The following is a 25,550-nucleotide window of genomic DNA, read 5'->3' as shown; positions in this document are numbered from 1 at the left end:
AAGCGATGATATTAAGGACCTTCGATCCCTCAGGCGGTACTGCCTCAACAAACAACATCAGTGTGTAAAAGATATCACCACATGGGTTCAGGAACACTTCATAAAACCACTGTCAGTAACTACAGTTGGTCATTACATCTTTAAGTGCAAGTTAAAACTCTGCAATGGAAAGCCAAAGCCAGTTATCAGCAACACCCAGAAACGCCGCCGGCTTGGCTGGGCCCGAGCCCATCTAAATTGCAAGGAATTTAGGGATTTCACCATCTACGGTCCGTAATATCAAAAAGTTCAAAGAATCTGGAGAAATCAGTGCACGTAAGCGATGATATTAGGGACCTTCGATCCCTCAGGCGGTACTGCATCAACAAAGGACATCAGTGTGTAAAAGCCAATTTATCAACAAGACCCAGAAAGGCCGCCGGCTTCGCTGGGCCCGAGCTCATCTAAGATGGACTAATACATAGTGGAAAAGTGTTCTGTGGTCTGACAAGTCCAGATTTCCACTTGTTTTTGAAAACTGTGAACGTTTTGTCCTCCGGAGCAAAGAGGAAAAGAACCATCCGGACTGTGCGAAGGTGCGCAGTTCAAAAGGCAGCATCCGTGATGGTATGGGGGTGCATTAGTGCCCTTGGCATGGGTAACTTACACATCTGTGAAGGCACTGTTAATGCTGAAAGGTACATACAGGTTTTGGTGCCATCCAAGCAATGTCTTTTTCATGGACGCCCCTGCTTATTTTAGCAAGACAATGCCAAGCTACATTCTGCATGTTACAACAGCCTGGCTTCGTAGTAAAAGAGTGCGCGTACTAGACTGGCCTGCCTGTAGTCCAGACCTGTCTCCCGTTGAAAATGTGTGGCGCATTTTGCAGCATAAAATACCACAACTTAAGCTGTACATCAAGCAAGAATGGGAAAGAATTCCACCTGAAAAGCTTAAAAACTTGGTCTACTCAGTTCCCAAACGTTTATTGAGTGTTGTTAAAAGGAAAGGCCATGTAACACAGTGGTAAAAATAAATGATAAATAAATAAATGGGTTGTACTTGTATAGCGCTTTTCTACCTTCAAGGTACTCAAAGCGCTTTGACATTACTTCCACATTTACCCATTCACACACACATTCACACACTGATGGAGGGAGCTGCCATGCAAGGCGCCAACCAGGACCCATCAGGAGCAAGGGTGAAGTGTCTTGCTCAGGACACAACGGACGTGACGAGGTTGGTACTAGGTGGGATTTGAACCAGGGACCCTCGGGTTGCGCACGGCCACTCTCCCACTGCGCCACGCCGTCCCCTGTGACAACTTTTTTGCCGCCTTTAATTTTTAAATTAACGATTATTTGCAAAAAAAAAAATATTTTTTCAGTTCCAACATTAAATATATTGTCTTTGCAGTTTATTTAATTGAATATACCGTATTTCCTTGAATTGCCGCAGGGCATATAGTATGCGCTTGCCTTGAATTGCTGCCGGGTCAAACTCGCTTCCCAAAATAATTATTGCATGCTTAGTATTACCGCCTGGTCAAACTCGTGACGTCACAAGTGACACTTCCCCTGTCATCATTTTTAAAATGGAGTAGGCTGATTTCAATACCGGTAATTTGAAATCGCATAAAGGAAAGAAGATTAAGTGTAAGGACTGGTTGGCATAGTAATGCCTGGTTTGTCCCTCCGTGGATGCGTCGACAAGAACACAGTAATGGTAAGTTTAAATGATTTATTAAACTTAACAAAAGCAGGCTACGAACAAAAAGACTGGAGCTAACAAACAAAATAAACCAAGGGCGCTAGCATAAAAGCTAGGAATGGAAAACAGAAAAACTAAGACTGGCACAAAGGCACACAATAAGGAAAAACAATTCATCAGCGTGAGAGCTGGAATAAAACAAAGGCTTAGCGTGAAAAGCTAGCGAGAATATACGTACGTGAAGTCAGTCGATACTTGTTGCTCAAAGGCAAATTTATGGACCCAGACTGAACAAAGAAAAGAGGAAAGCTTATATAGAGAGAAATCAAGGAGAACCAGGTGTGTGTAGAAAACGAGGAGCAGGTGAAATCAATGTGTAACCATGGTAACGGACTAAACAGGAAGTAAGTGGGTCAGAAGAGAATGAAACAAAGATGGAAAAATAAACATGTGAAGATCTGAGTCACAGATCGCAACATTAAGAGTTATTCAGTAGGATTTAAGGTCCAAGCTTACATCACACTCAAATTTTTACTGCATGCCTTTGGTAAGTGTAAGCAATAGTAAAGTTTTAGAATAATTTGCGCATGCTTACTTTTACCGCATGCCTTTGGTAAGCGCAGGAGTGAGAAGAGGTTTTAAATTAATTAGCGCCCTGGCGGAAATTCAATGGAAATATGGTAAGTTGAAAAGGCTTCGCAAATCATTGTATTTTGTTTTTATTTACTAATTATACAGCGTGCCAACTTCACTGGTATTGGGTTCTGTAGAACAGTGGTCCCCAACCACTGGGCCGCAGAAGAATTTTTTATTAAAAAAAATATAAAAAATGTTTTCTTTTTTTTTTATTTAAATCAACATAAAAAACACAATATACACTTACAAATAGTGCACCAACCACAAAAAACTCCCTTTTTCATGACAAAAACGTCCCTTTTTCATGACAAAGAAGAAAAAAAAAGAAAAAAGAAAAAAAAGGACACCCCCTCCCCCCGGGCCGCGGGACAAATTATTAAGCGTTGACCGGTCCGCGGATACAAAAAGGTTGGGGACCACTGCTGTAGAACACAAATAGTAATATAACAACAAACCACAAAAGGGTTGTCATTTTTCGTGACTAAAAATAAAAACGTAACAAAAAGACAACAAAGTTGAAATGTTGCACTCCCCACAGGAGGAACAGACTCCCCTCCACATCGCCGCCCGTCTGGGCAAAACAGAGATTGTCCAGCTCCTTCTGCAGCACATGGCGCACCCTGACGCCGCCACGGCAAACGGCTACACGCCGCTCCACATCGCCGCCAAAGAAGGACAAATGGAGACGGCCTCCGTTCTCCTGGAGGCGGGGGCCTCGCACTCGCTCGCCACGAAGGTAAGCGACGATGGAAGAATGTCGCGCTCGCTCCTATTGACGCAAAAAAAAAAAACGACCCATAAAACCAACATGTTTGTTATTTCTCTGTCCCGCAGAAAGGATTCACTCCCCTGCATGTTGCCTCCAAGTACGGAAGCCTGGATGTGGCCAAACTTCTGCTTCAGCGACGCGCACCGCCCGATTTCGCGGGGAAGGTTAGTATTACCACGCATGAAAGTCTATCTGTGTTGGCCCTGCGATGAGGTGGCGACTTGTCCAGGGTGTACCCCGCCTTCCGCCCGATTGTAGCTGAGATAGGCGCCAGCGCCCCCCGCGACCCCGAAAGGGAATAAGCGGTAGAAAATGGATGGATGGAAAGTAACCCTACCCAGATCCTTTTTTATTGTACAAACCCCGTTTCCATATGAGTTGGGAAATTGTGTTAGATGTAAATATAAACGGAATACAAAGATTTGCAATTCCTTTTCAACCCATATTCAGTTGAATATGCTACAAAGACAACTTATTTGATGTTCAAACTTATAAACATTTTTTTTGTTCCAAATAATCATTAACTTTAGAATTTGATGCCAGCAACACGTGACAAAGAAGTTGGGGAAGGTGGCAATAAATGCTGATAAAGTTGAGGAATGCTCATCAAACACTTATATGGAACATCCCACAGGTGTGCAGGCTAATTGGGAACAGGTGGGTGCCATGATTGGGTATAAAAGCAGCTTCAAGTAATTCACAAACAAGGATGGGGCGAGGGTCAACAATTTGTAAGCAAATTGTCGAACAGTTTTAGAACAACATTTCTCAACGAGCTATTGCAAGGAATTTAGGGATTTTACCATCTACGGTGCGTAAAATCATCAAAAGGTTCAGAGAATCTGGAGAAATCACTGCACGTACGCGATGATTTAACGGACCTTCGATCCCTCAGGCGGTACTGCATCAAAAAGCGACATCAGTGCGTAAAGGATATCACCACATGGGCTCAGGAACACTTCAGAAAACCACTGTCAGTAACTAGTTTGTCGCTACATCTGTAAGTACAAGTTAAAATTCTACTATGCAAAGCCAAAGCCTTTTATCAACAACACCCAGAAACGCTGCTGGCTTTGCTGGGCCCGAGCTCATCCAAAATGGACTGATGCAAAGTGGAAAAGTGTTTTGTGGTCTGACGAGTCCACATTTGAAATAGTTTTTTGGAAATTGTGGGCGTTGTGTCCTCCGGGAAAAGAATCATCAGGACGGTTCCAGGCGCAAAGTTCAAAAGCTAACATCTGTGATGATATGGGTGTGTATTAGTTTTGGACTTAGATAGGTCACGTCTAGTCTTGGACTTGGACAGGTCACGTCTAGTCTTGGACTTGGACTGGTCACGTCCAGTCTTAGACTTTGACTGGTCACGTCCAGTCTTAGACTGGTCACGTCACGTCCAGTCTTGGACTTGGACTGGTCACGTCCAGTCTTGGACTTGGACTGGTCATGTCCAGTCTTGGACTTGGACTGGTCATGTCCAGTCTTGGACTTGGATTGGTCACATCCAGTCTTGGACTTGGACTGGTCACGTCTAGTCCTGGACTTAGGTTGGTCACGTCTAGTCTTGGACTTAAACTGGTCACGTCCAGTCTCGGACTTGGACTGGTCATGTCAAGTCTTGGAATTTTCATGTCACGTCCAGTCTTGGACTTGGACTGGTCACATCTAGTCTTGGACTCGGACTGGTCACGTCCAGTCTTGGACTCGGACTGGTCACGTCCAGTCTTGGACTCGGACTGGTCACGTCCAGTCTTGGACTCGGACTGGTCACGTCCAGTCTTGGACTCGGACTGGTCACGTCCAGTCTTGGACTCGGACTGGTCACGTCCAGTCTTGGACTTGGACTGGTCACCTCCAGTCTTGGACTCGGACTGGTCAAGTCAAGTCTTGGAATTTTCATGTCACGTCCAGTCTTGGACTCAGACTGGTCACGTGTAGTCTTGGACTCGGACTGGTCACGTCCAGTCTTGGACTCGGACTGGTCACGTGTAGTCTTGGACTCGGACTGGTCACGTCCAGTCTTGGACTTGGACTGGTCACCTCCAGTCTTGGACTTGGACTGGTCACATTTAGTCATGGACTTGGACTGGTCACGTCCAGTCTTTGACTTGTTTTGGTCACGTCCAGTCATTGACTTGTTTTGGTCACGTCCAGTCTTGGACCTGGATTGGTCACATCCAGTCTTGGACTTGGACTGGTCACGTCTAAGCTTGGACTGGTCATGTCCAGTCTTGGACTGGTCATGTCTAGTCTTGGACTTGGACTGGTCACGTCTAGTCTTGGACTTGACTGGTCACATCTAGTCTTGGACTTAGACCGGCTTAAATCTTGTCTTGGACTGAGACGGGTCAAATCTAGTCTCCGGTCTAGTTTTGGACTTAGATCTTTAGGGTCTAGTTTTGGACTTGGATCTCTCGGGTCCAGTTTTGGACTTGGATCTCTCGGGTCCAGTTTTGGACTTTGATATCTCAGGTCTAGTTTTGGACTTAGATTGGTCAGATCTATTTTAGCAGCTGGTGCCTACACCTCAAAAATTTATACTCAAAAAACCATGAGAGTTTGCCTGTGCAAGGAAGGTTCCGCACTATCGTGGTGACAAAAAAACTGTTGAGAAGCAAACAAACTATCCTAACTATCAAAAACAACGACAGTCGTAATGTAATTTCCCCTCGTTAGCAGTGGGGTAGGTGTGGCAGAAGGATGGCCGTGGATCGACTACTACCAATCCAAAACAGTCTAATTCGCCACGTTAGTACTCCACAGTAGGGGAGGCATTACAAACCAAAACAGGAAACAGATCTAAAATAAAAGCACATACTAGGAAATAATGTCAGAAATAGCAAATAAACCAACAATAAGTCCAAACTGTAACGGAGAACTTAAGGCAAATTATTTTATGTGGTTAATTCTTTTTAGTTTTGTTTAAGTTTTCAATTCTTTTGGAGCTGTTGATAACCATACATGATGTCCAATATACACAACTATATCCTGCATTGGCATCAATTAGACATAATTCCAAATGGTGATTGTGGAGGTTTCCCTCCTCGGGGGTCCTCGGACCACCAAACATCTCCACACGAGCCCGGATCAGGGTTGCGACACGGTTTTGTTTTGCAATAGGTCGGTTTCTGCTTTCCAGCAATTGTCTGTGTGTGTCTCTCTCTCTCTCTCTTGCTTGTGCTCTCGCTCTGGCTCCACTACTCTCCTCCCCGGCTGCTGCCTTTTAACAGAGCGATAGGTGATTAGATAACCAGGCCCAGCTGGGCCATCTACGCACCTGTCGCTGATCTTGAACCCTGGCATACTCCGCTTCACTGCAGGGTCCGCAGGCCACGCCCCCCTCCACAGGGATTAATCATGATTAATTGATTCGAAAACTAATTCATCCAATTAAAAATTAAAATTGTTTTATAGCCTTAGTAATACAAGATATATATTAGTACACATAACTTTGTTCTGCGCTCATGACTGTACTACTTGTTCAATTAAATATTTCAATGTACTTCTCCTAACTTTACCATTTTTATGGTGACAATAAAATCATTTTGATTTTGATTTTGAAGGAACTGATGAGACCAAATTTGGAAGCTTTTGAGGTGGAATTATTTCCCGTTCTTGCTTGATGCACAGCTTAAGTTGTTCAACAGTCCGGGGTCTCCGTTGTGGGAGACAGGTGAATTTACCCATGCCTTGGGCACTAATACACCCCCATACCATCACAGATGCTGGCTTTTCAACTTTGCACCTATTACAGTCCAGATGGTTCTTTTCCTCTTTGGTCCGGAGGACAAAACGTCCAGTTCCCAAAAACAAGTGGAAATGTGAACTCGTCAGACCACAGAACACTTGTCCAATTTTCATCAGTCCATCTTAGATTAACTCGGGCCCAGCGAAGCTGGCGGCCTTTCTGGGTGTTGTTGATAAATGGCTTTGGCTTTGCATAGTAGAGTTTTAACTTGCACTTACAGATGTAGCGACCAACTGTAGTTACTGACAGTGGTTTTCTGAAGTGTTCCTGAGCCCATGTGGTGATATCCTTTCCACACTGATGTCGCTTTTTGATCCAAGGTCACGGCTTTGCCGCTTACATGCAGTTATTTATCCAGATTCTCCAAACCTTTTGATATTACGGACCGTAGATGGTGAAATCCCTGAATTCCCTGCAATAGCTTGTTGAGAAATGTTGTTCTTAAACCGTTTAACAATTGACTCATGCATTTTTTCACAAAGTTATGACCCTCGCCCACTCCTTGGTTGTGAATGACTGAGCATTTCATGGAAGCTGCTTTTAAACCCAATCATGGCACCCACCTGTTCCCAATTAGCCTGTTCACCTGTGGGATGTTCCAAATAAGTGTTTGATGAGCATTCCTCAACTTTTCTCAGCCTTTGTTGCCGCTTGTGCCGGCTTTTTGGAAAAATGTTGCAGGCATCAAATTGCAAAAGAGCTAATATTTGCACAAAAAATAACAAAAATTACCAGTTCAAACATTAAATATCTTGTCTTTGCAGTCTATTAAAATGAATATAAGTTGAAAAAGATTTGCAAATCATTGTATTCTGTTTTTATTTACCAATTACACAACGTGCCAACTTTACTGATTTTGGGTTTCGTAGTAAAACAAATATCTGTAACTTTACGACTCATGTCAATTATCCATCATTTTAGCACCTCCGGTACCTTTTTTTTTTTTTTTACATACTGTATGCAGTGTTTGTTTTATTGAACAGTTTATTTTCAACATATAAATATACACGTATATGTTTGTTTCCAGAATGACCTGACGCCACTTCATGTTGCAGCGCATTACGATAACCAAAAAGTGGCGCTCCTGCTTCTGGAAAAAGGAGCGTCTCCCCACGCTGTTGCCAAGGTCAGTGATCATAGAAAAAGTGTTTAAACTTAAATCATGTGAATCAAAATGATAAGGCCAGCTTCGGCTAGTCTACTTTTTTTTCCAGTCTACCGTATTCTTCTATTAGTTTATACCAAGGAGAAAGTCGGATAATAATATTAGAAATATTACAATATAAACACTGTAAGTCGTACTGTAGAGGTCGCCCTGTAGTGGGTTCTTCGGACCACCACACACTGCCATGAAAGCCCGGATTTCAGGGTATAACGCTGCTTTTTTTTCATAAGAACGTGCAAGGCTTTTTCTTTCAAGCAAAATGTCTTAACAGCACTTGCAACTCCAACTGCGTGTCTCACACCGGCTGCTGCTAATAAAGGCGACAGGTGATTAGATAACAAGCCCACCTGGGCCATCTACTCCCCTGTTGCTGTCTTCGAGGCCGGTCCTGGCACACCCCGTTCCGCGGCAGGCCCGCAGGCCATGCCGCCCTCCTCACATACTTAAATTGCAAAATAATTGCCATTAGTTCATTTTGAACATGCATACAGTTGCAGTGTGTATATCACACACACACACACACACACACACACACAAATATATATATGTATATATATATATATATATATATGTATATATATATATATATATATATATATATATATATATATATATATATATATGTATATATATATATATATATATATATATATTTACATTTCAATGTCCCAAATGGAATATGAAGAAGCAGTGCTTATTTAGTCGTACCCCTTTTCCCTTTCTAAGCTATTTCTAACACATTTGATCACTTTTTGTCTCAATCTCTAACGCAGGGGTCGGCAACCCAAAATGTTGAAAGAGCCGTATTGGACCAAAAATACAAAAAACAAATCTGAAAAAAATGAAAAGCCGTCTTTAAGTCTTATAATGAGAGCAACACATGACGTAAGTGTCTATATTAGCTATATTAGCCTACAATCAAAATGTGTCGCAGGCTGAAGCAAATCTTCGTTGACAGACATTTTTAAATTTAATATTTATTCTACAAATTTTTACAACATTACAAACCATTAGTAAATCCGAGGCTACCCAGAAGGTGAGATAACTGCAGGAAATTACTGACTTTTAATGACCAAAGGTATAGATGTGTGTGTCCAAGTTAAAGGAATCTTTGGCAAGCTAGGTAACGTTTGCTGTGGTCTGGAACAACAAGTCACACAAACAACCATCTGAAATGTAGCCGTAATTACATACAGAGACATGCAAAACTAGAGTATATACAAAGAGGATGAAAGTAAAGGATATCAAAATGAGCTCAAATATACCTACAAAATTAAGCATAATGATGCAATATGTACAAACAGCTAGCATAGCATGTTAGCATTGATTAGCTTGCAGTTATGCACTGACCAAATATGCCTGATTAGCACTCCAACAAGTCAATTACATCAACAAAACTCACCTCTGTGCATTTACGCACAGTATAAAATGTTTGGTGGACAAAATGGGACCAAAAAGGGGTGAAGATTTTACATGCAAACAAACTGTCGCATCACAGTCTACACTACGGTGGGTTCAAGAACCGCTGAAAATAGTAGGACAAAACGATGTTCACCAAATGCTTTCATCAGTGACGCATACACACAAACATTAAAACAGTGGGTTTCTAACAATCGGGAAGGTTTGTCTCGGGGACAAGCGGTATGAAAATGGATGGATGGATGAATGTCTCAAGTTTGTCCTCAAACAAAAAACATACGGAAACAAAAAAAAATATACCCTCCCCCATTTTTTCCATTTTCCATCCTTTTTTAAAAATGCTCCAGGGAGCCACTAGGGCGGCACTAGTAAAGCACCAGTTCCATTGGCAGCAAAACAGGCCTAGAGCATAATACTACCACCACCGTGCTTGACGGTAGGCCTGGTGTTCCTGGGATTATAGGCCTCACCTTTTCTCCTCCAAACGTATTGCTGGGTATCAAACAGCATGTCAATTATTACACCAGCCCTGTTGATAAGGTTTCGAAGTTGGGTTTTGAGTTTGACAGCAAATCAATCAATGTTTATTTATATAGCCCTAAATCACAAGTGTCTCAAAGGGCTGCACAAGCCACAGCGACATCCTCGGTTCAGATCCCACATAAGGGCAAGGAAAAACTATCATTTCAAAGAGAATGACTGCAAACCATGTGGAGATGCCATAACTGATGACAAATTCGATTTTTGCCTTATAAATATTGCTTGCACCATCCTGGACCCTAAGCCTCCGTAGAAAGTCCAGGCGCTGGTTAATACAAAAGCAAACAGAGTCAACTTTGCCCACGACTCAACCTCCGGCCTGAAGAATTTGGAGGTAATTCTCCTTTTTGTATTGTCCAAATTACTCTCTGTAAAGCACCAGTTCCATTGGCAGAAAAACAGGCCCAGAATATAATACTACCACCACCGTGCTTGACAGTAGGCCTGGTGATCCTGGGATTAAAGGCCTCACCTTTTCTCCAACATTTTGGCCCAAAACCTTAATTTTGGTTACCTCTGACGTCACATGGACAAAGATAAGACATTTTGGAGGAAAGTTCTGTGGTCACGGGTGATTTTAAGACCCTGCCTCCTGACAATATTGTCAAATATTTCTTGAAGGGAACCAGGGGCTGCATGCTAATTATTATTATATCAGCCCTCTTGATAAGGTTTTAAGTTTGACAGCAAATCAATCAATCAATGTTTATGTAAATAGCCCTAAATCACAAGTGTTTTAAAAGAGCTGCACAAGCCACAGCGACATCCACGGTTCAGATCCCACATAAGGGCAAGGAAAAACTCCCAACCCAGTGGGATGTCAATGAGAAATGACTCTGCAAACCATGTGGAGATGCCATGACGGATGACAAATTTGATGTCTGCCTTATAAAACCACATCATGATATTGCTTGCCACATCCTGGACGCTAAGCCTTCTTAGAAAATTGCAGAAGCTGGTTAATTGAAGAGCAAACAGAGTGAACTGCGCCCAAGACCCAACCACCGGCCTGAAAAATTTGGAGGTAATCCTCATTTTTTTAATGTCCCATTTACGCTCTGTAAAGCACCAGTTCCATTGGCAGCAAAACAGGCCCAGAACATAATACTACCACCACCATTCTTGACAGTAGGAATATTGTTCATGGGATTAAAGGCCTCACCTTTTCACCTTCAAACATATTGGCCAAAAAGGTCAATTTTGGTTACATCTGACATCACATGGACAAAGATAAGACCTTCTGGAGGAAAGTTCTGTGGTCACGGGTGATTTTAAGCCCCTGCCTCCTCATGGTCTTGTTGAATATTTCTTGAAGGGAACCAGGGGGCTGCACGCCAATTATTATACCAGCCCTCTTGTTAAGGTTTTGAAGTTGGGTTTTGAGTTTGACGGCAAATCAATCGATGTTTATTTATATAGCCCTAAATCACAAGTGTCTCAAAGGGCTGCACAAGCCACAGTGACATCCTCGGTTCAGATCCCACATAAGGGCAAGGAAAAACTCTCATTTCAAAGAGAATGACTATGCAAACCATGTGGAGATGCCATAACTGATGACTAATTCGATGTTTGCCCTATAAAACCACATCATGATATTGCTTGCCACATCCTGGACCTCCTTAGAAAGTCCAGGCGCTGGTTAATACGAGAGCAAACAGAGTCAACTGTGCCCAAGACCCAACCTCCGGCCTGAAGAATTTGGAGGTAATCCTCCTTTTTTTAATGTCCCAGTGTACTCTCTGTAAAGCACCAGTTCCATTGGCAGCAAAACAGGCCCAGAACATAATACTACCACCACCATGCTTGACAGTAGGAATAGTGTTCATGGGATTAAAGGCCTCACCTTTTCTCCTTCAAACATATTGGCCAAAAAGCTCAATTTTGGGTACATCTGACATCACATGGACATAGATAAGACCTTCTGGAGGAAAGTTCTGTGGTCACGGGTGATTTTAAGACCCTGCCTCCTCATGGTCTTGTCAAATATTTCTTGAGGGGAACCAGGGGGCTGCACGCCAATTATTATATCAGCCCTCTTGATAAGGTTTTGATTTTGACAACAAATCAATCAATCAATCAATGTTTATTTATACAGTCCTAAAACACAAGTGTCTCAAAAGGGCTGCACAAGCCACAACGACATCCTCGGTTCAGATCCCACATAAGGGCAAAAACTCATAACCCAGTGGGATGTCAATGAGGAATGACTATGCAAACCATGTGGAGATGCCATAACTGATGAAAAATACGATGTTTGCCTAATAAAACCACATCATGATATTGCTTGCCACATCCTGGACCCTGGACCTCCCTAGAAAGTCCAGGCCCTGGTTAATACGAGAGCAAACAGAGTGAACTGTGCCCAAGACCCAACCTCCGGCCTGAAGAATTTGGAGGTAATCCTCATTTTTTTAATGTCCCATTTACTCTCTGTAAAGCACCAGTTCCATTGGCAGCAAAACAAGCCCAGAATATAATACTACCACCACCATGCTTGACAGTAGGCCTGGTGTTCATGGGATTAAAGGGCTCACCTTTTCTCCAACATTTTGGCCAAAAACCTCAATTTTGGTTACATCTGACGTCACACGGTCAAAGATAAGACCTTCTTGTGTGGTCACGGTATTTCTTGAAGGGTTTTTTGATTGATTGATTGATTGATTGATTGAAACTTTTATTAGTAGATTGCACAGTACAGTACATATTCCGTACAATTGACCACTAAATGGTAACACCAGAATAAGTTTTTCAACTTGTTTAAGTCGGGGTCCATGTTAATCAATTCATGGTAAAACAAGGTAATCAGAGGGCTGCACGCCAATATTACACCAGCCTTTTTGGTAAGGTTTTGAAGTTGGGTTTTGAGTTTTGACAGCAAACCATGTGGAGATGCCATAACTGATGACAAATTCGATGTTTGCCTTATAAAACCACATCATGATATTAGAAAGTGTGAGATCAAACAGAGTCAACTTGGTGGGCCCAAAGTCAACTGAGAATCAAAACAAATACCCGAGTACTTATAGGAGGACCCCTGCTCCACCCTCACCTGTGACTCGTTAGCAAACACAAAGATGTTTGCTAACGAGTCGCAGGTAAGCGTGGTAGGGCCGAGTCTGATTGGCTGTGAGGCGATGAGCAGATGAGAAGACAGCTGAGAGTCGTTGGTAGACTGGAGATGAGGATCTTTGGAGTGGGGGGGAGTGGGCGTGGTCCTGACAAAAACGGAGGGAATGACTATAGATGGTAAACAAGGGTGCAGGTGGAGGTAACATAAGCATTCGACACACTTAGTCTGAATATTTTCATTAAATTTGATGACTGTATTATGCTGATAGTATATATTTGTACCGCAAATTGATTAACGTGGACCCTGACTTAAACAAGTTAAAAAACGTATTCGGTGTCTCAATCAATCAATCACATGTTGTTCCAGACCACAGCAAACGTTACCCAGGTTGCAAAGATTTTAATAAATCCGTTAGAAGAAGACAGCCTGTTCTTTCCTTTAACTTGGGCACACACATCCATTCCTCTGGCAGTTTTAGGCCAGTAATTTCCAGGAGTTGTCTCACCCTTTGAGACACTTAATTATAACATTTATATAAGGCTTTTAACTTTTTGCGGCTCCAGACAGATTTTTTTATTTTTGCTCCTATAGGGCTCTTTCAAAATGTTGGGTTGCCTGCACCTGTCTAAAAAAAAAAATATTTCAAGTAACTTTGAAATTCTGAGGAAAAAATTTCTGCGGTTTAAAAAAAACACCATGAAAAACACAATGAACTCAGACTTTGTCTCAGTGTTTTTACAAAGCTATTTAACTTTAAGAACTTCCTGTTTAGGATTCTCGTGTTGGCAGTTCACTATTAAAAACATTTGGAAACTCAACTGAGTGATGCCGCAAACCGCCGCATTGTTGACACACGCAACTGCCACAACACATTCATTCATCATCTTTCAAATATTACAATTATGATATAAACAAAATAATCATCAAAATCACACCGTAGCCGAAAAAAGGTAACAGAACTAAAAACCTAACCAATGTGTACATGGTAGATTTAAGCATAAAATAAAATACAACAAACACAACAAATGTTGAAACACACTTTTTTACAATGGAGTTCAGGGTGTGCCAGTTGCAAGCGTTGCATGGAAATCTTATTAAGAAAATGATGGTCATGTTGACATGTTTTGGTTAAGAAGGAGCTGAGCCGGAAGGCAAAACTATCAATTTACCGGTCGATCTACGTTCCCATCCTCACCTATGGACATAAGCTTTGGGTCATGACCGAAAGGATAAGATCACGGGTACAAGCGGCCGAGATGAGTTTCCTCTGCCGTGTGGCGGGGCTCTCCCATAGAGATAGGTTGAGAAGCTCTGCCATCTGGGAGGAACTCAAAGTAAAGCCGCTGCTCCTTCACATCGAGGGGAGCCAGATGAGGTGGTTTGGGCATCTGGTCAGGATGCCAACCGAACACCTCCCTAGGGAGGTGTTTTAGGGCACGTCCAACCGGTAGGAGGCCACGGGGAAGACCCAGGACACGTTGGGAAGACTATGTCTCCCGGCTGGCCTGGGAACGCCTCGGGATCCCCCGGGAAGAGCTAGACGAAGTGGCTGGGGAGAGTGAAGTCTGGGTTTCCCTGCTTAGGCTGTTGCCCCCACAACCTGACCTCGGATAAGATGGATGGATGGATGTTGACTTAGATCTTTGCATCTTTTCGTTTCGTTAATTTATCCATTGAGTGGATAATTTACAATGAAAGACAGTATCGTGCGTCGATACTGCCACCACCTGCTGCCGTTAATAGGAGTAGCGGCAGCCAATCCAGAGGGCTCTTAAGGCCAGTTGACACCTCATCTTTAAACAGTGTCATGTGTGACGTGGAATACACTAAAATATTTGTTGTGACATCCAGTGGACACATTTAGAGTAGCAGTTTCTTTCAATAAAAAAAATTCTAATTTATATATTTGGCAATATAATATTGCGGGCTGGACTAAACCTGTTCGTGGGGCCTGATACGCCCCACGGCTCGTACGTTTGACACCCCTGTTATTAGACGCTGTTTCAAAGAAATTCTTAAATATGTTGGATTTGATAGGTTTTACCCAACATGTCACACTCTGCCAGTCTGCTGGCTGGCATCTCCCTTAGAGATAGGGTGAGAAGTCCAGTCACCCGAGAGAGTAAAGCCCCTGCTCCTTCGTTCGGAAAGGAGCCAGCTTAGGTGGTTCGGGCATCTCGTGGGGATGCCTCACGAGCGTCTTCCTAGGGAGGTCCTCGTTGCACATCCCACTGGGAGGAGACCCTGCGGCAGGCCGAGGACCAGATGGGGGGATTACATCTCCTCTCTGGCCTGGGAACGCTTCGGGATCCCCAGGAGGAAGTTGCTAATGTTGCTCTGGAGAGGGAAGTCTGGGGGTCTCTGCTTGAGCTGTTGTCCCCGCGACCCGATTCCGGATAAGCAGCTGAAGATGGATGGATGTCACACTCTGGATTTGGTCATCAATCATGTTTGTCCACTTGCGTGTCCTCTGTTGTCTATTCAGTTAGAGACATCGGTGCGAACTGTAATGGAGGGCTATGTACATTCTGAAGTGGCTGCATTTTTTTTTAGAGTTTTAAATACATTTTCTCCAGTAGTTTTATCTGCACTCTGTGTTTTTGTTGTTGACAATTTGTATTGCAACTTCAACTTAATCAATCAATCAATCAATCAAATTATATTGATATAACCCTTGATCCCACATCCGGGCAAAAAAAAACTTAACCCAATGGGACAAGGAGAAACCTTGGGAAGGACCGCAGATTCCTGATGGGGTAGCTTGGTCCTCGGGGCATTGATTTTAATCAGAATATCTGTTGGTCTTTGATGTTTCAGAACGGCTACACTCCTCTCCACATTGCGTCCAAGAAGAACCAAATGGACGTGGTCTCCGCGCTGCTGAAGCGCGGCGCCGAGACCAACATGGTGACCAAACAGGACGTCACTCCGCTCCACTTGTCCTCGGAGGACGGCCACGCTGACATTACCACCTTGTTGCTGAGCAATGGAGCCCACGTCAACACCCCCACCAAGGTACCACCACAGCATTGAATAGTATCATTTGATATTTGTTTTTATTGTACGACAATAAATAAGTTTTACATCATAAAATTGTAAAAATGATGTTGCAAAAATAAAGTCAAAATATGAGATGTATAGCAACGGCAGAGTTAAGACAACGTCTGACAGCAGAAAAGTTGTAATATTAGAAGTATACTGTAGTTCCAAATTTATTGATAAAAAAGGTACAACAACGTTATGAAAAAAATATATTTTACAACACTAGTAGGAAGGAAATAGCACAATAAAAAATGATGGCAATCTTTTGAAACAATACAAAACTTAACTTATTTGAATCATTTGTGATCGGTGTCAAAGCTTGGTCCACATTGCTGGCAGTAAGTCCAGTGAGGGTTGGACTTCGACAGGGCAGCCCTTTGTGTTCATAACTTTTATGGACAGAATTTGTAGGCGCGGTCAGGGCATTGAGGGGATCCAGTTTGATGACTGCAGGTTTAGGTCTCTGTGGTTCTGATGGCTTCATCCGGCCAGGATCTTCAGCTCTCACTGGATCGGTTCGCAGCCGAGTGTGAAGCGTCTGGGTTGAGAATCAGGACCTCCAAGTCAGAGTCCATGGTTTTTCCCCTTAGAGGGTGGAATGCTATCTGCAGGTTGGGGAAGGGATCTTTCCCCAAGTGGGGGAGTTTAAGTACCTCAGAGTCTTGTTCACGAGTGAGGGAAGAGTGGATTGTGAGATCGACAGGCGGATCGGTGTGGTGTCTTCAGTATTGCAGACCTAGTATCGATCCGTTGTGGTAAAGAAGGAGCTGAGCCGGAAGCCAAAGCTCTCAATTTCCCTATCCTCACCTATGGTCATGAGCTTTGGGTTTTGACCAAATGACTAGATCAAGGGTACAAGCGGCCAAAATGAGGATGAGAAGATACACTATATTGCCAAAATTGTTTGGCCACCTGCTTTTACTCACATATGAACTTGAAGAATTTTCCAAAATGTTTTGGTATCCTGGAGCATTCAAAGTTCCTTTCACTGGAACTAAGGAGCCAAGCCCAACTCTTGAAAAACAACCCCACACCATAATTCCTCCTCTACTAAATTTCACACTCGGCACAATGCAGTCCGAAATGTAGCGTTCTCCTGCCAATCTCAAAACCCAGACGCGTCCTTTAGATTGCCAGATGGAAAAGCGTGATTCATCACTCCAGAGAAGGCGTCTCCACTGCTTTAGAGTCTAGTGGCGAAAGCTTTGCATTGAACTTGGTGATGCATGGCATAGATGCAGCTGATCTGCCATGGAAACCCATTCCATGAAGCTCTCTGCATACTGTACGTGGGCTAATGGCAAGGTCACATTAAGTTTGGAGGCCTGTAGCAAATGACTGTGCAGAAATATCGGCGGCCTCTTTGCACTATGGGCTTCAGAATCCGTTGACCCCTCTCTGTCAGTTTATGTGGCTTACCACTTGGTGGCTGAGTTGCTGTTGTTCCCAAACTTTTCCATTTCCTATAATAAACCCTACAGTTGGCTTTGGAATATTTAAGAGTGAGGATATTTCACGACTTGATTTGTTGCACAAGTGGCATCCTAAACAGTTCCACGCTGGAAATCACTGAGCTTCTGAGAGCGGCCCATTCTTTCACAATTTTTTATAGAAACAGTCTCCATGCCTAAGTACTTGGTTTAATACACCGGGCCAAGTGATTAGGACACCTGATTCCCATCATTTGGCTGGGTGGCCAAACACATATCCCACATTTCTCAACCGATTCCAACCATTCCACAGTCCACAATCAAACTACCATTTTTCCAATTTCAAGATAATTCCAGGAATTCCAGGAATTCCGGGAATTCCCGGTTTTCCAAAGCCCTATTTAAAGTAAAGTCGCTGCTCCTCCATATTGAGAGGAGCCATATGAGGTGGTTGGGGCATCTGGTCAGGATGCCACCAGAACACTTCCCTAGGGAGGTGTTTAGGGAACGTCCGACCGGTAGGAAGCCATGGGGAAGACCCAGGACGCATTGAAAAGACTATGTCTCGGGATCCCCCGGGAGGAGAGGGAAGTCTGGGCTTCTCTGCTTAGACTGCTGTCCCCGGAACCCGACCTCAAATAAGATAAAGGAAATAAATGGATAGATAGTTGGATAGATGGATGTTTTAACTCATTCAGGACCTGATGGCTATCCATATCCGTTTCCTAAAATTCCATTTTTTCCATGACATTGCCAAAAAAAAATACATTTTCTGCATTTCTCAACAGATTCCAACCATCCTAAAAACACAACATCCAGGCAATTTTTCCTGTAACTTGGAATTCAAATTCATCTCTTCACCGTTCACACAGATTCTACAGAAATGTCGTTCCATAGTTACATAAGAATGATAAAGATAGTTATGGTATTGTTATTATAATTATTATTAGTCCTACTATTGTTACTATTAGTACAATGTTGTGCTCCGTTTTCAGGGTGGCCTTACCGCCTTGCATTTGGCAGCACAAGACGACAAAGTAGCAGTGGCGGAGATTCTTGCCAGAAATGGAGCAAACCTCAACCAGCAGACCAAAGTAGGGGTGAAACAAATAGTTCACAGATGTGTTTTTTTTTTTTATTGTGTTTAATTTTCTGTCCTGTGTCCAGCTGGGCTACACACCGCTTATTGTTGCCTGCCATTATGGCAACACCAAAATGGTCAACTTCCTGCTTCAAAATGGTGCTAGTGTGACCGTAAAGACCAAGGTAAGAAATCTTGTTCTTCTACTTCTTTGCCATAACCAAATTATATTTTTTTTCTGTATAACAACTTTATACTGGTGAAACGATTTTTGCTTTAATTTTACGACAAAGTATTTCAAAGTTTTCATCCGATCGGAATCATTCCAGTATCCAAATGTCCGGGCCCAACCGGGGAATCATGAGCTTCTCAAAAAAATATGTATGAATACACCCTGGGGGTACCCAGAATTCCCAGTTTTGCGGGTCATTTTTCGAACTTGCTCAATTTCGCCATTTTCCAACCGATTCGAATCGTTCCACCATCCACACACTCCACCCACCTTGGACAGTCATACTACCATTCTCATTTCAAGATAATTCCAGGAATTCTCAGAATTCCAGGTTTTCCAAAGCCCTATTAAACCTGTTCCTGGAAAGTTATTGGGCAATATTCAAACGTCTCCATATCCCACGTTTCTCAACCGATTCCAACCATTCCACCATCCACACACTCCACCCACCTTGGACAATCAAACTACCATTTTTTTCCATTTCAAGATATCCATCCATCCATCCATCCATCATCTTCCGCTTATCCGAGGTCGGGTCGCGGGGGCAGCAGCCTAAGCAGGGAAGCCCAGACTTCCCTCTCTCCAGCCACTTCGTCTAGCTCTTCCCGGGGGATCCCGAGGCGTTCCCAGGCCAGCCGGGAGACATAGTCTTACCAACGTGTCCTGGGTCTTCCCCGTGGCCTCCTACCAGCTGGACGTGCCCTAAACACATCCCTAGGGAGGCGTTCGGGTGGCATCCTGACCAGATGCCCGAACCACTTCATCTGGCTCCTCTCGATGTGGAGGAGCAGCGGCTTTACGTTGAGCTCCTCCCGGATGGCAGAGCTTTTCACCCTATCTCTAAGGGAGAGCCCCGCCACCCGGCGGAGGAAACTCATTTCGGCCGCTTGTACCCGTGATCTTATCCTTTCGGTCATGACCCAAAGCTCATGACCATAGGTGAGGATGGGAACGTAGATCGACCGGTAAATTGAGAGCTTTGCCTTCCGGCTCAGCTCCTTCTTCACCACAACGGATCGATACAACGTCCGCATTACTGAAGACGCCGCACCGATCCGCCTGTCGATCTCACGATCCACTCTCCCCCCACTCGTGAACAAGACTCCTAGGTACTTTAACTCCTCCACTTGGGGCAGGGTCTCCTCCCCAACCCGGAGATGGCACTCCACCCTTTTCCGGGCGAGAACCATGGACTCGGACTTGGAGGTGCTGATTCTCATTCCGGTCGCTTCACACTCGGCTGCGAACCGATCCAGTGAGAGCTGAAGATCCCGGCCAGATGAAGCCATCAGGACTACATCATCTGCAAAAAGCAGAGACCTAATCCCGTGGCCACCAAACCGGAACCCCTCAACGCCTTGGCTGCGCCTAGAAATTCTGTCCATAAAAGTTATGAACAGAATCGGTGACAAAGGACAGCCTTGGCGGAGTCCAACCCTCACTGGAAACGTGTCCGACTTACTGCCAGCAATGCGGACCAAGCTCTGACACTGATAGTACAGGGAGCGGACTGCCACAATAAGACAGTCCGATACCCCATACTCTCTGAGCACTCCCCACAGGACTTCCCGAGGGACACGGTCGAATGCCTTCTCCAAGTCCACAAAGCACATGTAGACTGGTTGGGCAAACTCCCATGCACCCTCAGGAACCCTGCCGAGAGTATAGAGCTGGTCCACAGTTCCACGACCAGGACGAAAACCACACTGTTCCTCCTGAATCCGAGGTTCGACTATCCGGCGAAGCCTCCTCTCCAGTACACCTGAATAAACCTTACCGGGAAGGCTGAGGAGTGTGATCCCACGATAGTTGGAACACACCCTCCGGTCCCCCTTCTTAAAGAGAGGGACCACCACCCCGGTCTGCCAATCCAGAGGTACCGCCCCCGATGTCCACGCAATGCTGCAGAGTCTTGTCAACCAAGACAGCCCCACAGCATCCAGAGCCTTAAGGAACTCCGGGCGGATCTCATCCACCCCCGGGGCCTTGCCGCCGAGGAGCTTTTTAACTACCTCAGCGACCTCAGCCCCAGAAATAGGAGAGTCCACTACAGATTCCACAGGCACCGCTTCCTCAAAGAAAGACGTGTTGGTGGGATTGAGGAGGTCTTCGAAGTATTCCCTCCACCGATCCACAACATCCGCAGTCGAAGTCAGCAGAACACCATCCGCACCATACACGGTGTTGATAGTGCACTGCTTCCCCTTCCTGCGGCGCCGTAAGTTGGTCCAGAATCGCTTCGAAGCCGTCCGGAAGTCGTTTTCCATGGCTTCCCCGAACTCTTCCCATGTCCGAGTTTTTGCCTCCGCGACCGCTAAAGCTGCACACCGCTTGGCATTTCAAGATAATTCCAGGAATTCACAGAATTCCCGGTTTTTGAAAGCTTTATTTAACCTCTTCCTGGAAAGGATATGGCCAATATACAAACCTCTCCATATCGCACATTTCTCAATCGATTCCAACCGTTCCTCCATCCACACAATCCACTCACCTTGGACAATCAAAGTATTATTTTTCTAATTTCAAGATGATTCCAGGAATTCCCAGAATTCCCAGTTTTCCAAAGGCCTATTTAACCTCTTCCTGGAAAGTTAATGGGCAATATACAAACCTCTCCATTACCCACATTTCTCAACCGATTGCAACCGTTCCACCATCCACACAATCCACCCACCTTGAACAATCAAACAACAATTTTTCCAATTTCAAGATGATTCCAGGAATTCCCAGAATACCCGGTTTTCGAAGGCTTTATTTAACCTCTTCCTGGAAAGTTAATGGGCAATATACAAACCTCTCCATATCCCACATTTCTCAACCGATTCCAACTGTTCCACCATCCACACACTCCACCCACCTTGGACAATCAAACTACCATTTTTTCAATTTCAAGATAATTCCAGGAATTCCCAGAATTCCCGGTTTTCGAAAGCTTTATTTAACCTCTTCCTGGAAAGGATATGGCCAATATACAAACCTCTCCATATCCCACATTTCTCAATCGATTCCAACCGTTCCTCCATCCACAGAATCCACCCACCTTGGACAATCAAAGTATTATTTTTCTAATTTCAAGATGATTCCAGGAATTCCCAGAATTCCCAGTTTTCCAAAGGCCTATTTAACCTCTTCCTGGAAAATTAATGGGCAATATACAAACCTCTCCATTACCCACATTTCTCAACCGATTGCAACCATTCCACCATCCACACACTCCACCCACCTTGAACAATCAAACAACAATTTTTCCAATTTCAAGATAATTCCAGGAATTCCCAGAATACCCGGTTTTCGAAAGCTTTATTTAACCTCTTCCTGGAAAGTTAATGGGCAATATACAAACCTCTCCATATCCCACATTTCTCAACCGATTCCAACTGTTCCACCATCCACACACTCCACCCACCTTGGACAATCAAACTACCATTTTTCCAATTTCAAGATAATTCCAGGAATTCCCAGAATTCCCGGTTTTCAAATGCACTATTTAACCTCTTCCTGGAAAGTTAATGGGCAATATACAAACCTCTCCATATCCCACATTTCTCACGCGATTCCAACCATTCCACCATCCACACAATCCACCCACCTTGGACAATCAAACTATTATTTTTCTAATTTCAAGATGATTCCAGGAATTCCCAGAATTCCCGGTTTTCAAACACACTATTTAACCTCTTCCTGGAAAGTTAATGGGCAATATACAAACCTCTCCATATCCCACATTTCTCACTCGATTCCAACCGTTCCACCATCCACACAATCCACCCACCCTGAACAATCAAACAACAATTTTTCCAATTGCAAGATAATTCCAGGAATTCCCAGAATACCCGGTTTTCGAAAGCTTTATTTAACCTCTTCCTGGAAAGTTAATGGGCAATATACAAACCTCTCCATATCCCACATTTCTCAACCGATTCCAACTGTTCCACCATCCACACACTCCACCCACCTTGGACAATCAAACTACAATTTTTTCAATTTCAAGATAATTCCAGGAATTCCCAGAATTCCCGGTTTTCGAAAGCTTTATTCAACCTCTTCCTGGAAAGGATATGGCCAAAATACAAACCTCTCCATATCCCACATTTCTCAATCGATTCCAACCGTTCCCCCATCCACACAATCCACCCACCTTGGACAATCAAAGTATTATTTTTCTAATTTCAAGATGATTCCAGGAATTCCCAGAATTCCCAGTTTTCCAAAGGCCTATTTAACCTCTTCCTGGAAAGTTAATGGGCAATATACAAACCTCTCCATTACCCACATTTCTCAACCGATTGCAACCATTCCACCATCCACACACTCCACCCACCTTGAACAATCAAACAACAATTTTTCCAATTTCAAGATGATTCCAGGAATTCCCAGAATACCCGGTTTTCGAAAGCTTTATTTAACCTCTTCCTGGAAAGTTAATGGGAAATATACAAACCTCTCCATATCCCACATTTCTCAACCGATTCCAACTGTTCCACCATCCACACACTCCACCCACCTTGGACAATCAAACTACCATTTTTCCAATTTCAAGATAATTCCAGGAATTCCCAGAATTCCCGGTTTTCTAACGCACTATTTAACCTCTTCCTGGAAAGTTAATGAGCAATATACAAACCTTTCCATATCCCACATTTCTCAATCGATTCCAACCGTTCCTCCATCCACACAATCCACCCACCTTGGACAATCAAACTATTATTTTTCCAATTTCAAGATGATTCCAGGAATTCCCAGAATTCCCGGTTTTCAAACACACTATTTAACCTCTTCCTGGAAAGTTAATGGGCAATATACAAACCTCTCCATATCCCACATTTCTCACTCGATTCCAACCGTTCCACCATCCACACAATCCACCCACCTTGAACAATCAAACAACAATTTTTCCAATTGCAAGATAATTCCAGGAATTCCCAGAATACCCGGTTTTCGAAAGCTTTATTTAACCTCTTCCTGGAAAGTTAATGGGCAATATACAAACCTCTCCATATCCCACATTTCTCAACCGATTCCAACTGTTCCACCATCCACACACTCCACCCACCTTGGACAATCAAACTACCATTTTTCCAATTTCAAGATAATTCCAGGAATTCCCAGAATTCCCGGTTTTCAAACGCACTATTTAACCTCTTCCTGGAAAGTTAATGGGCAATATACAAACCTCTCCATATCCCACATTTCTCACGCGATTCCAACCGTTCCACCATCCACACAATCCACCCACCTTGGACAATCAAACTACCATTTGCGGTAGCTCGGTTGGTAGCGGGGCAGTGCCAGCAAATTGAGGGTTGCAGGTTCGATTCCCGCTTCCGCCATCCTAGTCACTGCCGTTTACCCACCTGCTCCCAGTGCCACCCACACTGGTTAAAATGTAACTTAGATATTGGGTTTTACTATGTAAAGCGCTTTGAGTCACTAGAGAAAAGCGCTATATAAATATAATTCACTTCACTTCACCATTTTTCTAATTTCAAGATGATTCCAAGAATTCCCAGAATTCCCAGTTTTCCAAAGGCCTATTTAACCTCTCCCTGGATAGTTAATAGGCAATATAAAAATATCTATGTATCCCACATTTCTCAACACATTCCAACCGTTCCACCATCCACACACTCCACCCACTTTGAACAATCAAACTACCATTTTTCAAATTCCAAGATGATTCTTGGAATGCCCAGTTTTCAAAAGCCCTATTAAATCTATTCCTAGAAAGTTAGCGGGCAATATACAAACTTCTCCATATCCCACATTTCTCAACCGATTCCAACCGTTCCATCACCCACACACTCTACCCACCTTGGACAATCAAACTACCATTTTTCCAATTTCAAGATGATTCGAAAGCCCTATTTAACCGCTACCTGGAAAGTTTTCACAGTCTATATTTTTCCACTGTTTTTGACCATTCCACCTTCAAAATTGTTATCTTGATTTGTAATAATGTCTTGTTTCCCCAAAAATCCAGGAATTCCGAAATACCAATTAAAATGTAAATTGTAACTGCATCAACATTCGTATAATCTAGGGCAATTGAAGTATTATCTATATTTTTCAAAAAAAAACCTACAGTTTTTCAAGAAATTCCCTTTCTTGGGGGGATTAAAATAAAAATGGATACCATGTCAAAATTTTTCAACCGTTTGGAATAATTCCAACACCGACTCATTCGTATCATTTAGGGCAATTGTGGTAAAATGAACCCAATTTTGAGATCCAGATGAGCCAAAGTCTGGCTTTCAGGAAGTTATCATATTGATACGGTTATCATTTTCAACAGAATGGGTACACCCCGCTTCACCAGGCCGCCCAGCAGGGGAACACACACATCATCAACATTCTGTTGCAATACGGTGCCAAGCCCAACGCTATCACCATGGTATGGTTCCACATTTACGCTTTAAACATCAATATTTGATGGATAACACAATCAATTATCCATAATTTCCTCCTTCTACCAGAATGGTAACACCGCCCTGGGCATTGCTCAAAGGCTGGGCTACATCTCGGTGGTGGACACGTTGCAGGTTGTAACGGAGGAGATTGTCACCACGACAACGGTATGTCATAACGCCACTGTGGAGGTGGGGCGTGGCCTGCGGACCTGCAGCGAAGCGGAGTGTGACAGGACCGGCTTAGAGACCAGCTACAGGTCATTAGATAAGCAGGCCCAGGTGGGCCATCTACGCACCTGTCGCTGATCTCGAAGCCGGTCCT

The 25,550-nt window shown here is 43.7% G+C and overlaps 1 protein-coding gene across 6 annotated transcripts in view; it reads left to right on the top strand.

The window, feature by feature from the left end:
- The window catches only part of LOC133560904 (ankyrin-2-like), a 148,913-nt gene that overhangs the window by 76,587 nt on the left and 46,776 nt on the right, over window positions 1–25,550 (top strand). For all 6 annotated transcript variants that reach the window (XM_061913933.1, XM_061913934.1, XM_061913932.1 and 3 more), the window contains 8 exons: window positions 2,867–3,064; window positions 3,163–3,261; window positions 7,870–7,968; window positions 15,854–16,051; window positions 18,504–18,602; window positions 18,676–18,774; window positions 25,114–25,212; window positions 25,295–25,393. In XM_061913933.1, coding sequence (XP_061769917.1) covers window positions 2,867–3,064; window positions 3,163–3,261; window positions 7,870–7,968; window positions 15,854–16,051; window positions 18,504–18,602; window positions 18,676–18,774; window positions 25,114–25,212; window positions 25,295–25,393 — 990 coding nt within the window. The remainder of the gene's footprint in view (window positions 1–2,866; window positions 3,065–3,162; window positions 3,262–7,869; window positions 7,969–15,853; window positions 16,052–18,503; window positions 18,603–18,675; window positions 18,775–25,113; window positions 25,213–25,294; window positions 25,394–25,550) is intronic.

Source organism: Nerophis ophidion, linkage group LG10 (genome assembly GCF_033978795.1).
Source record: "Nerophis ophidion isolate RoL-2023_Sa linkage group LG10, RoL_Noph_v1.0, whole genome shotgun sequence".
NCBI lineage: Eukaryota > Metazoa > Chordata > Actinopteri > Syngnathiformes > Syngnathidae > Nerophis > Nerophis ophidion.
The sequence above is the reverse complement of the archived record's forward strand: the minus strand, read 5'-3'. Positions and strand labels throughout refer to the sequence as shown.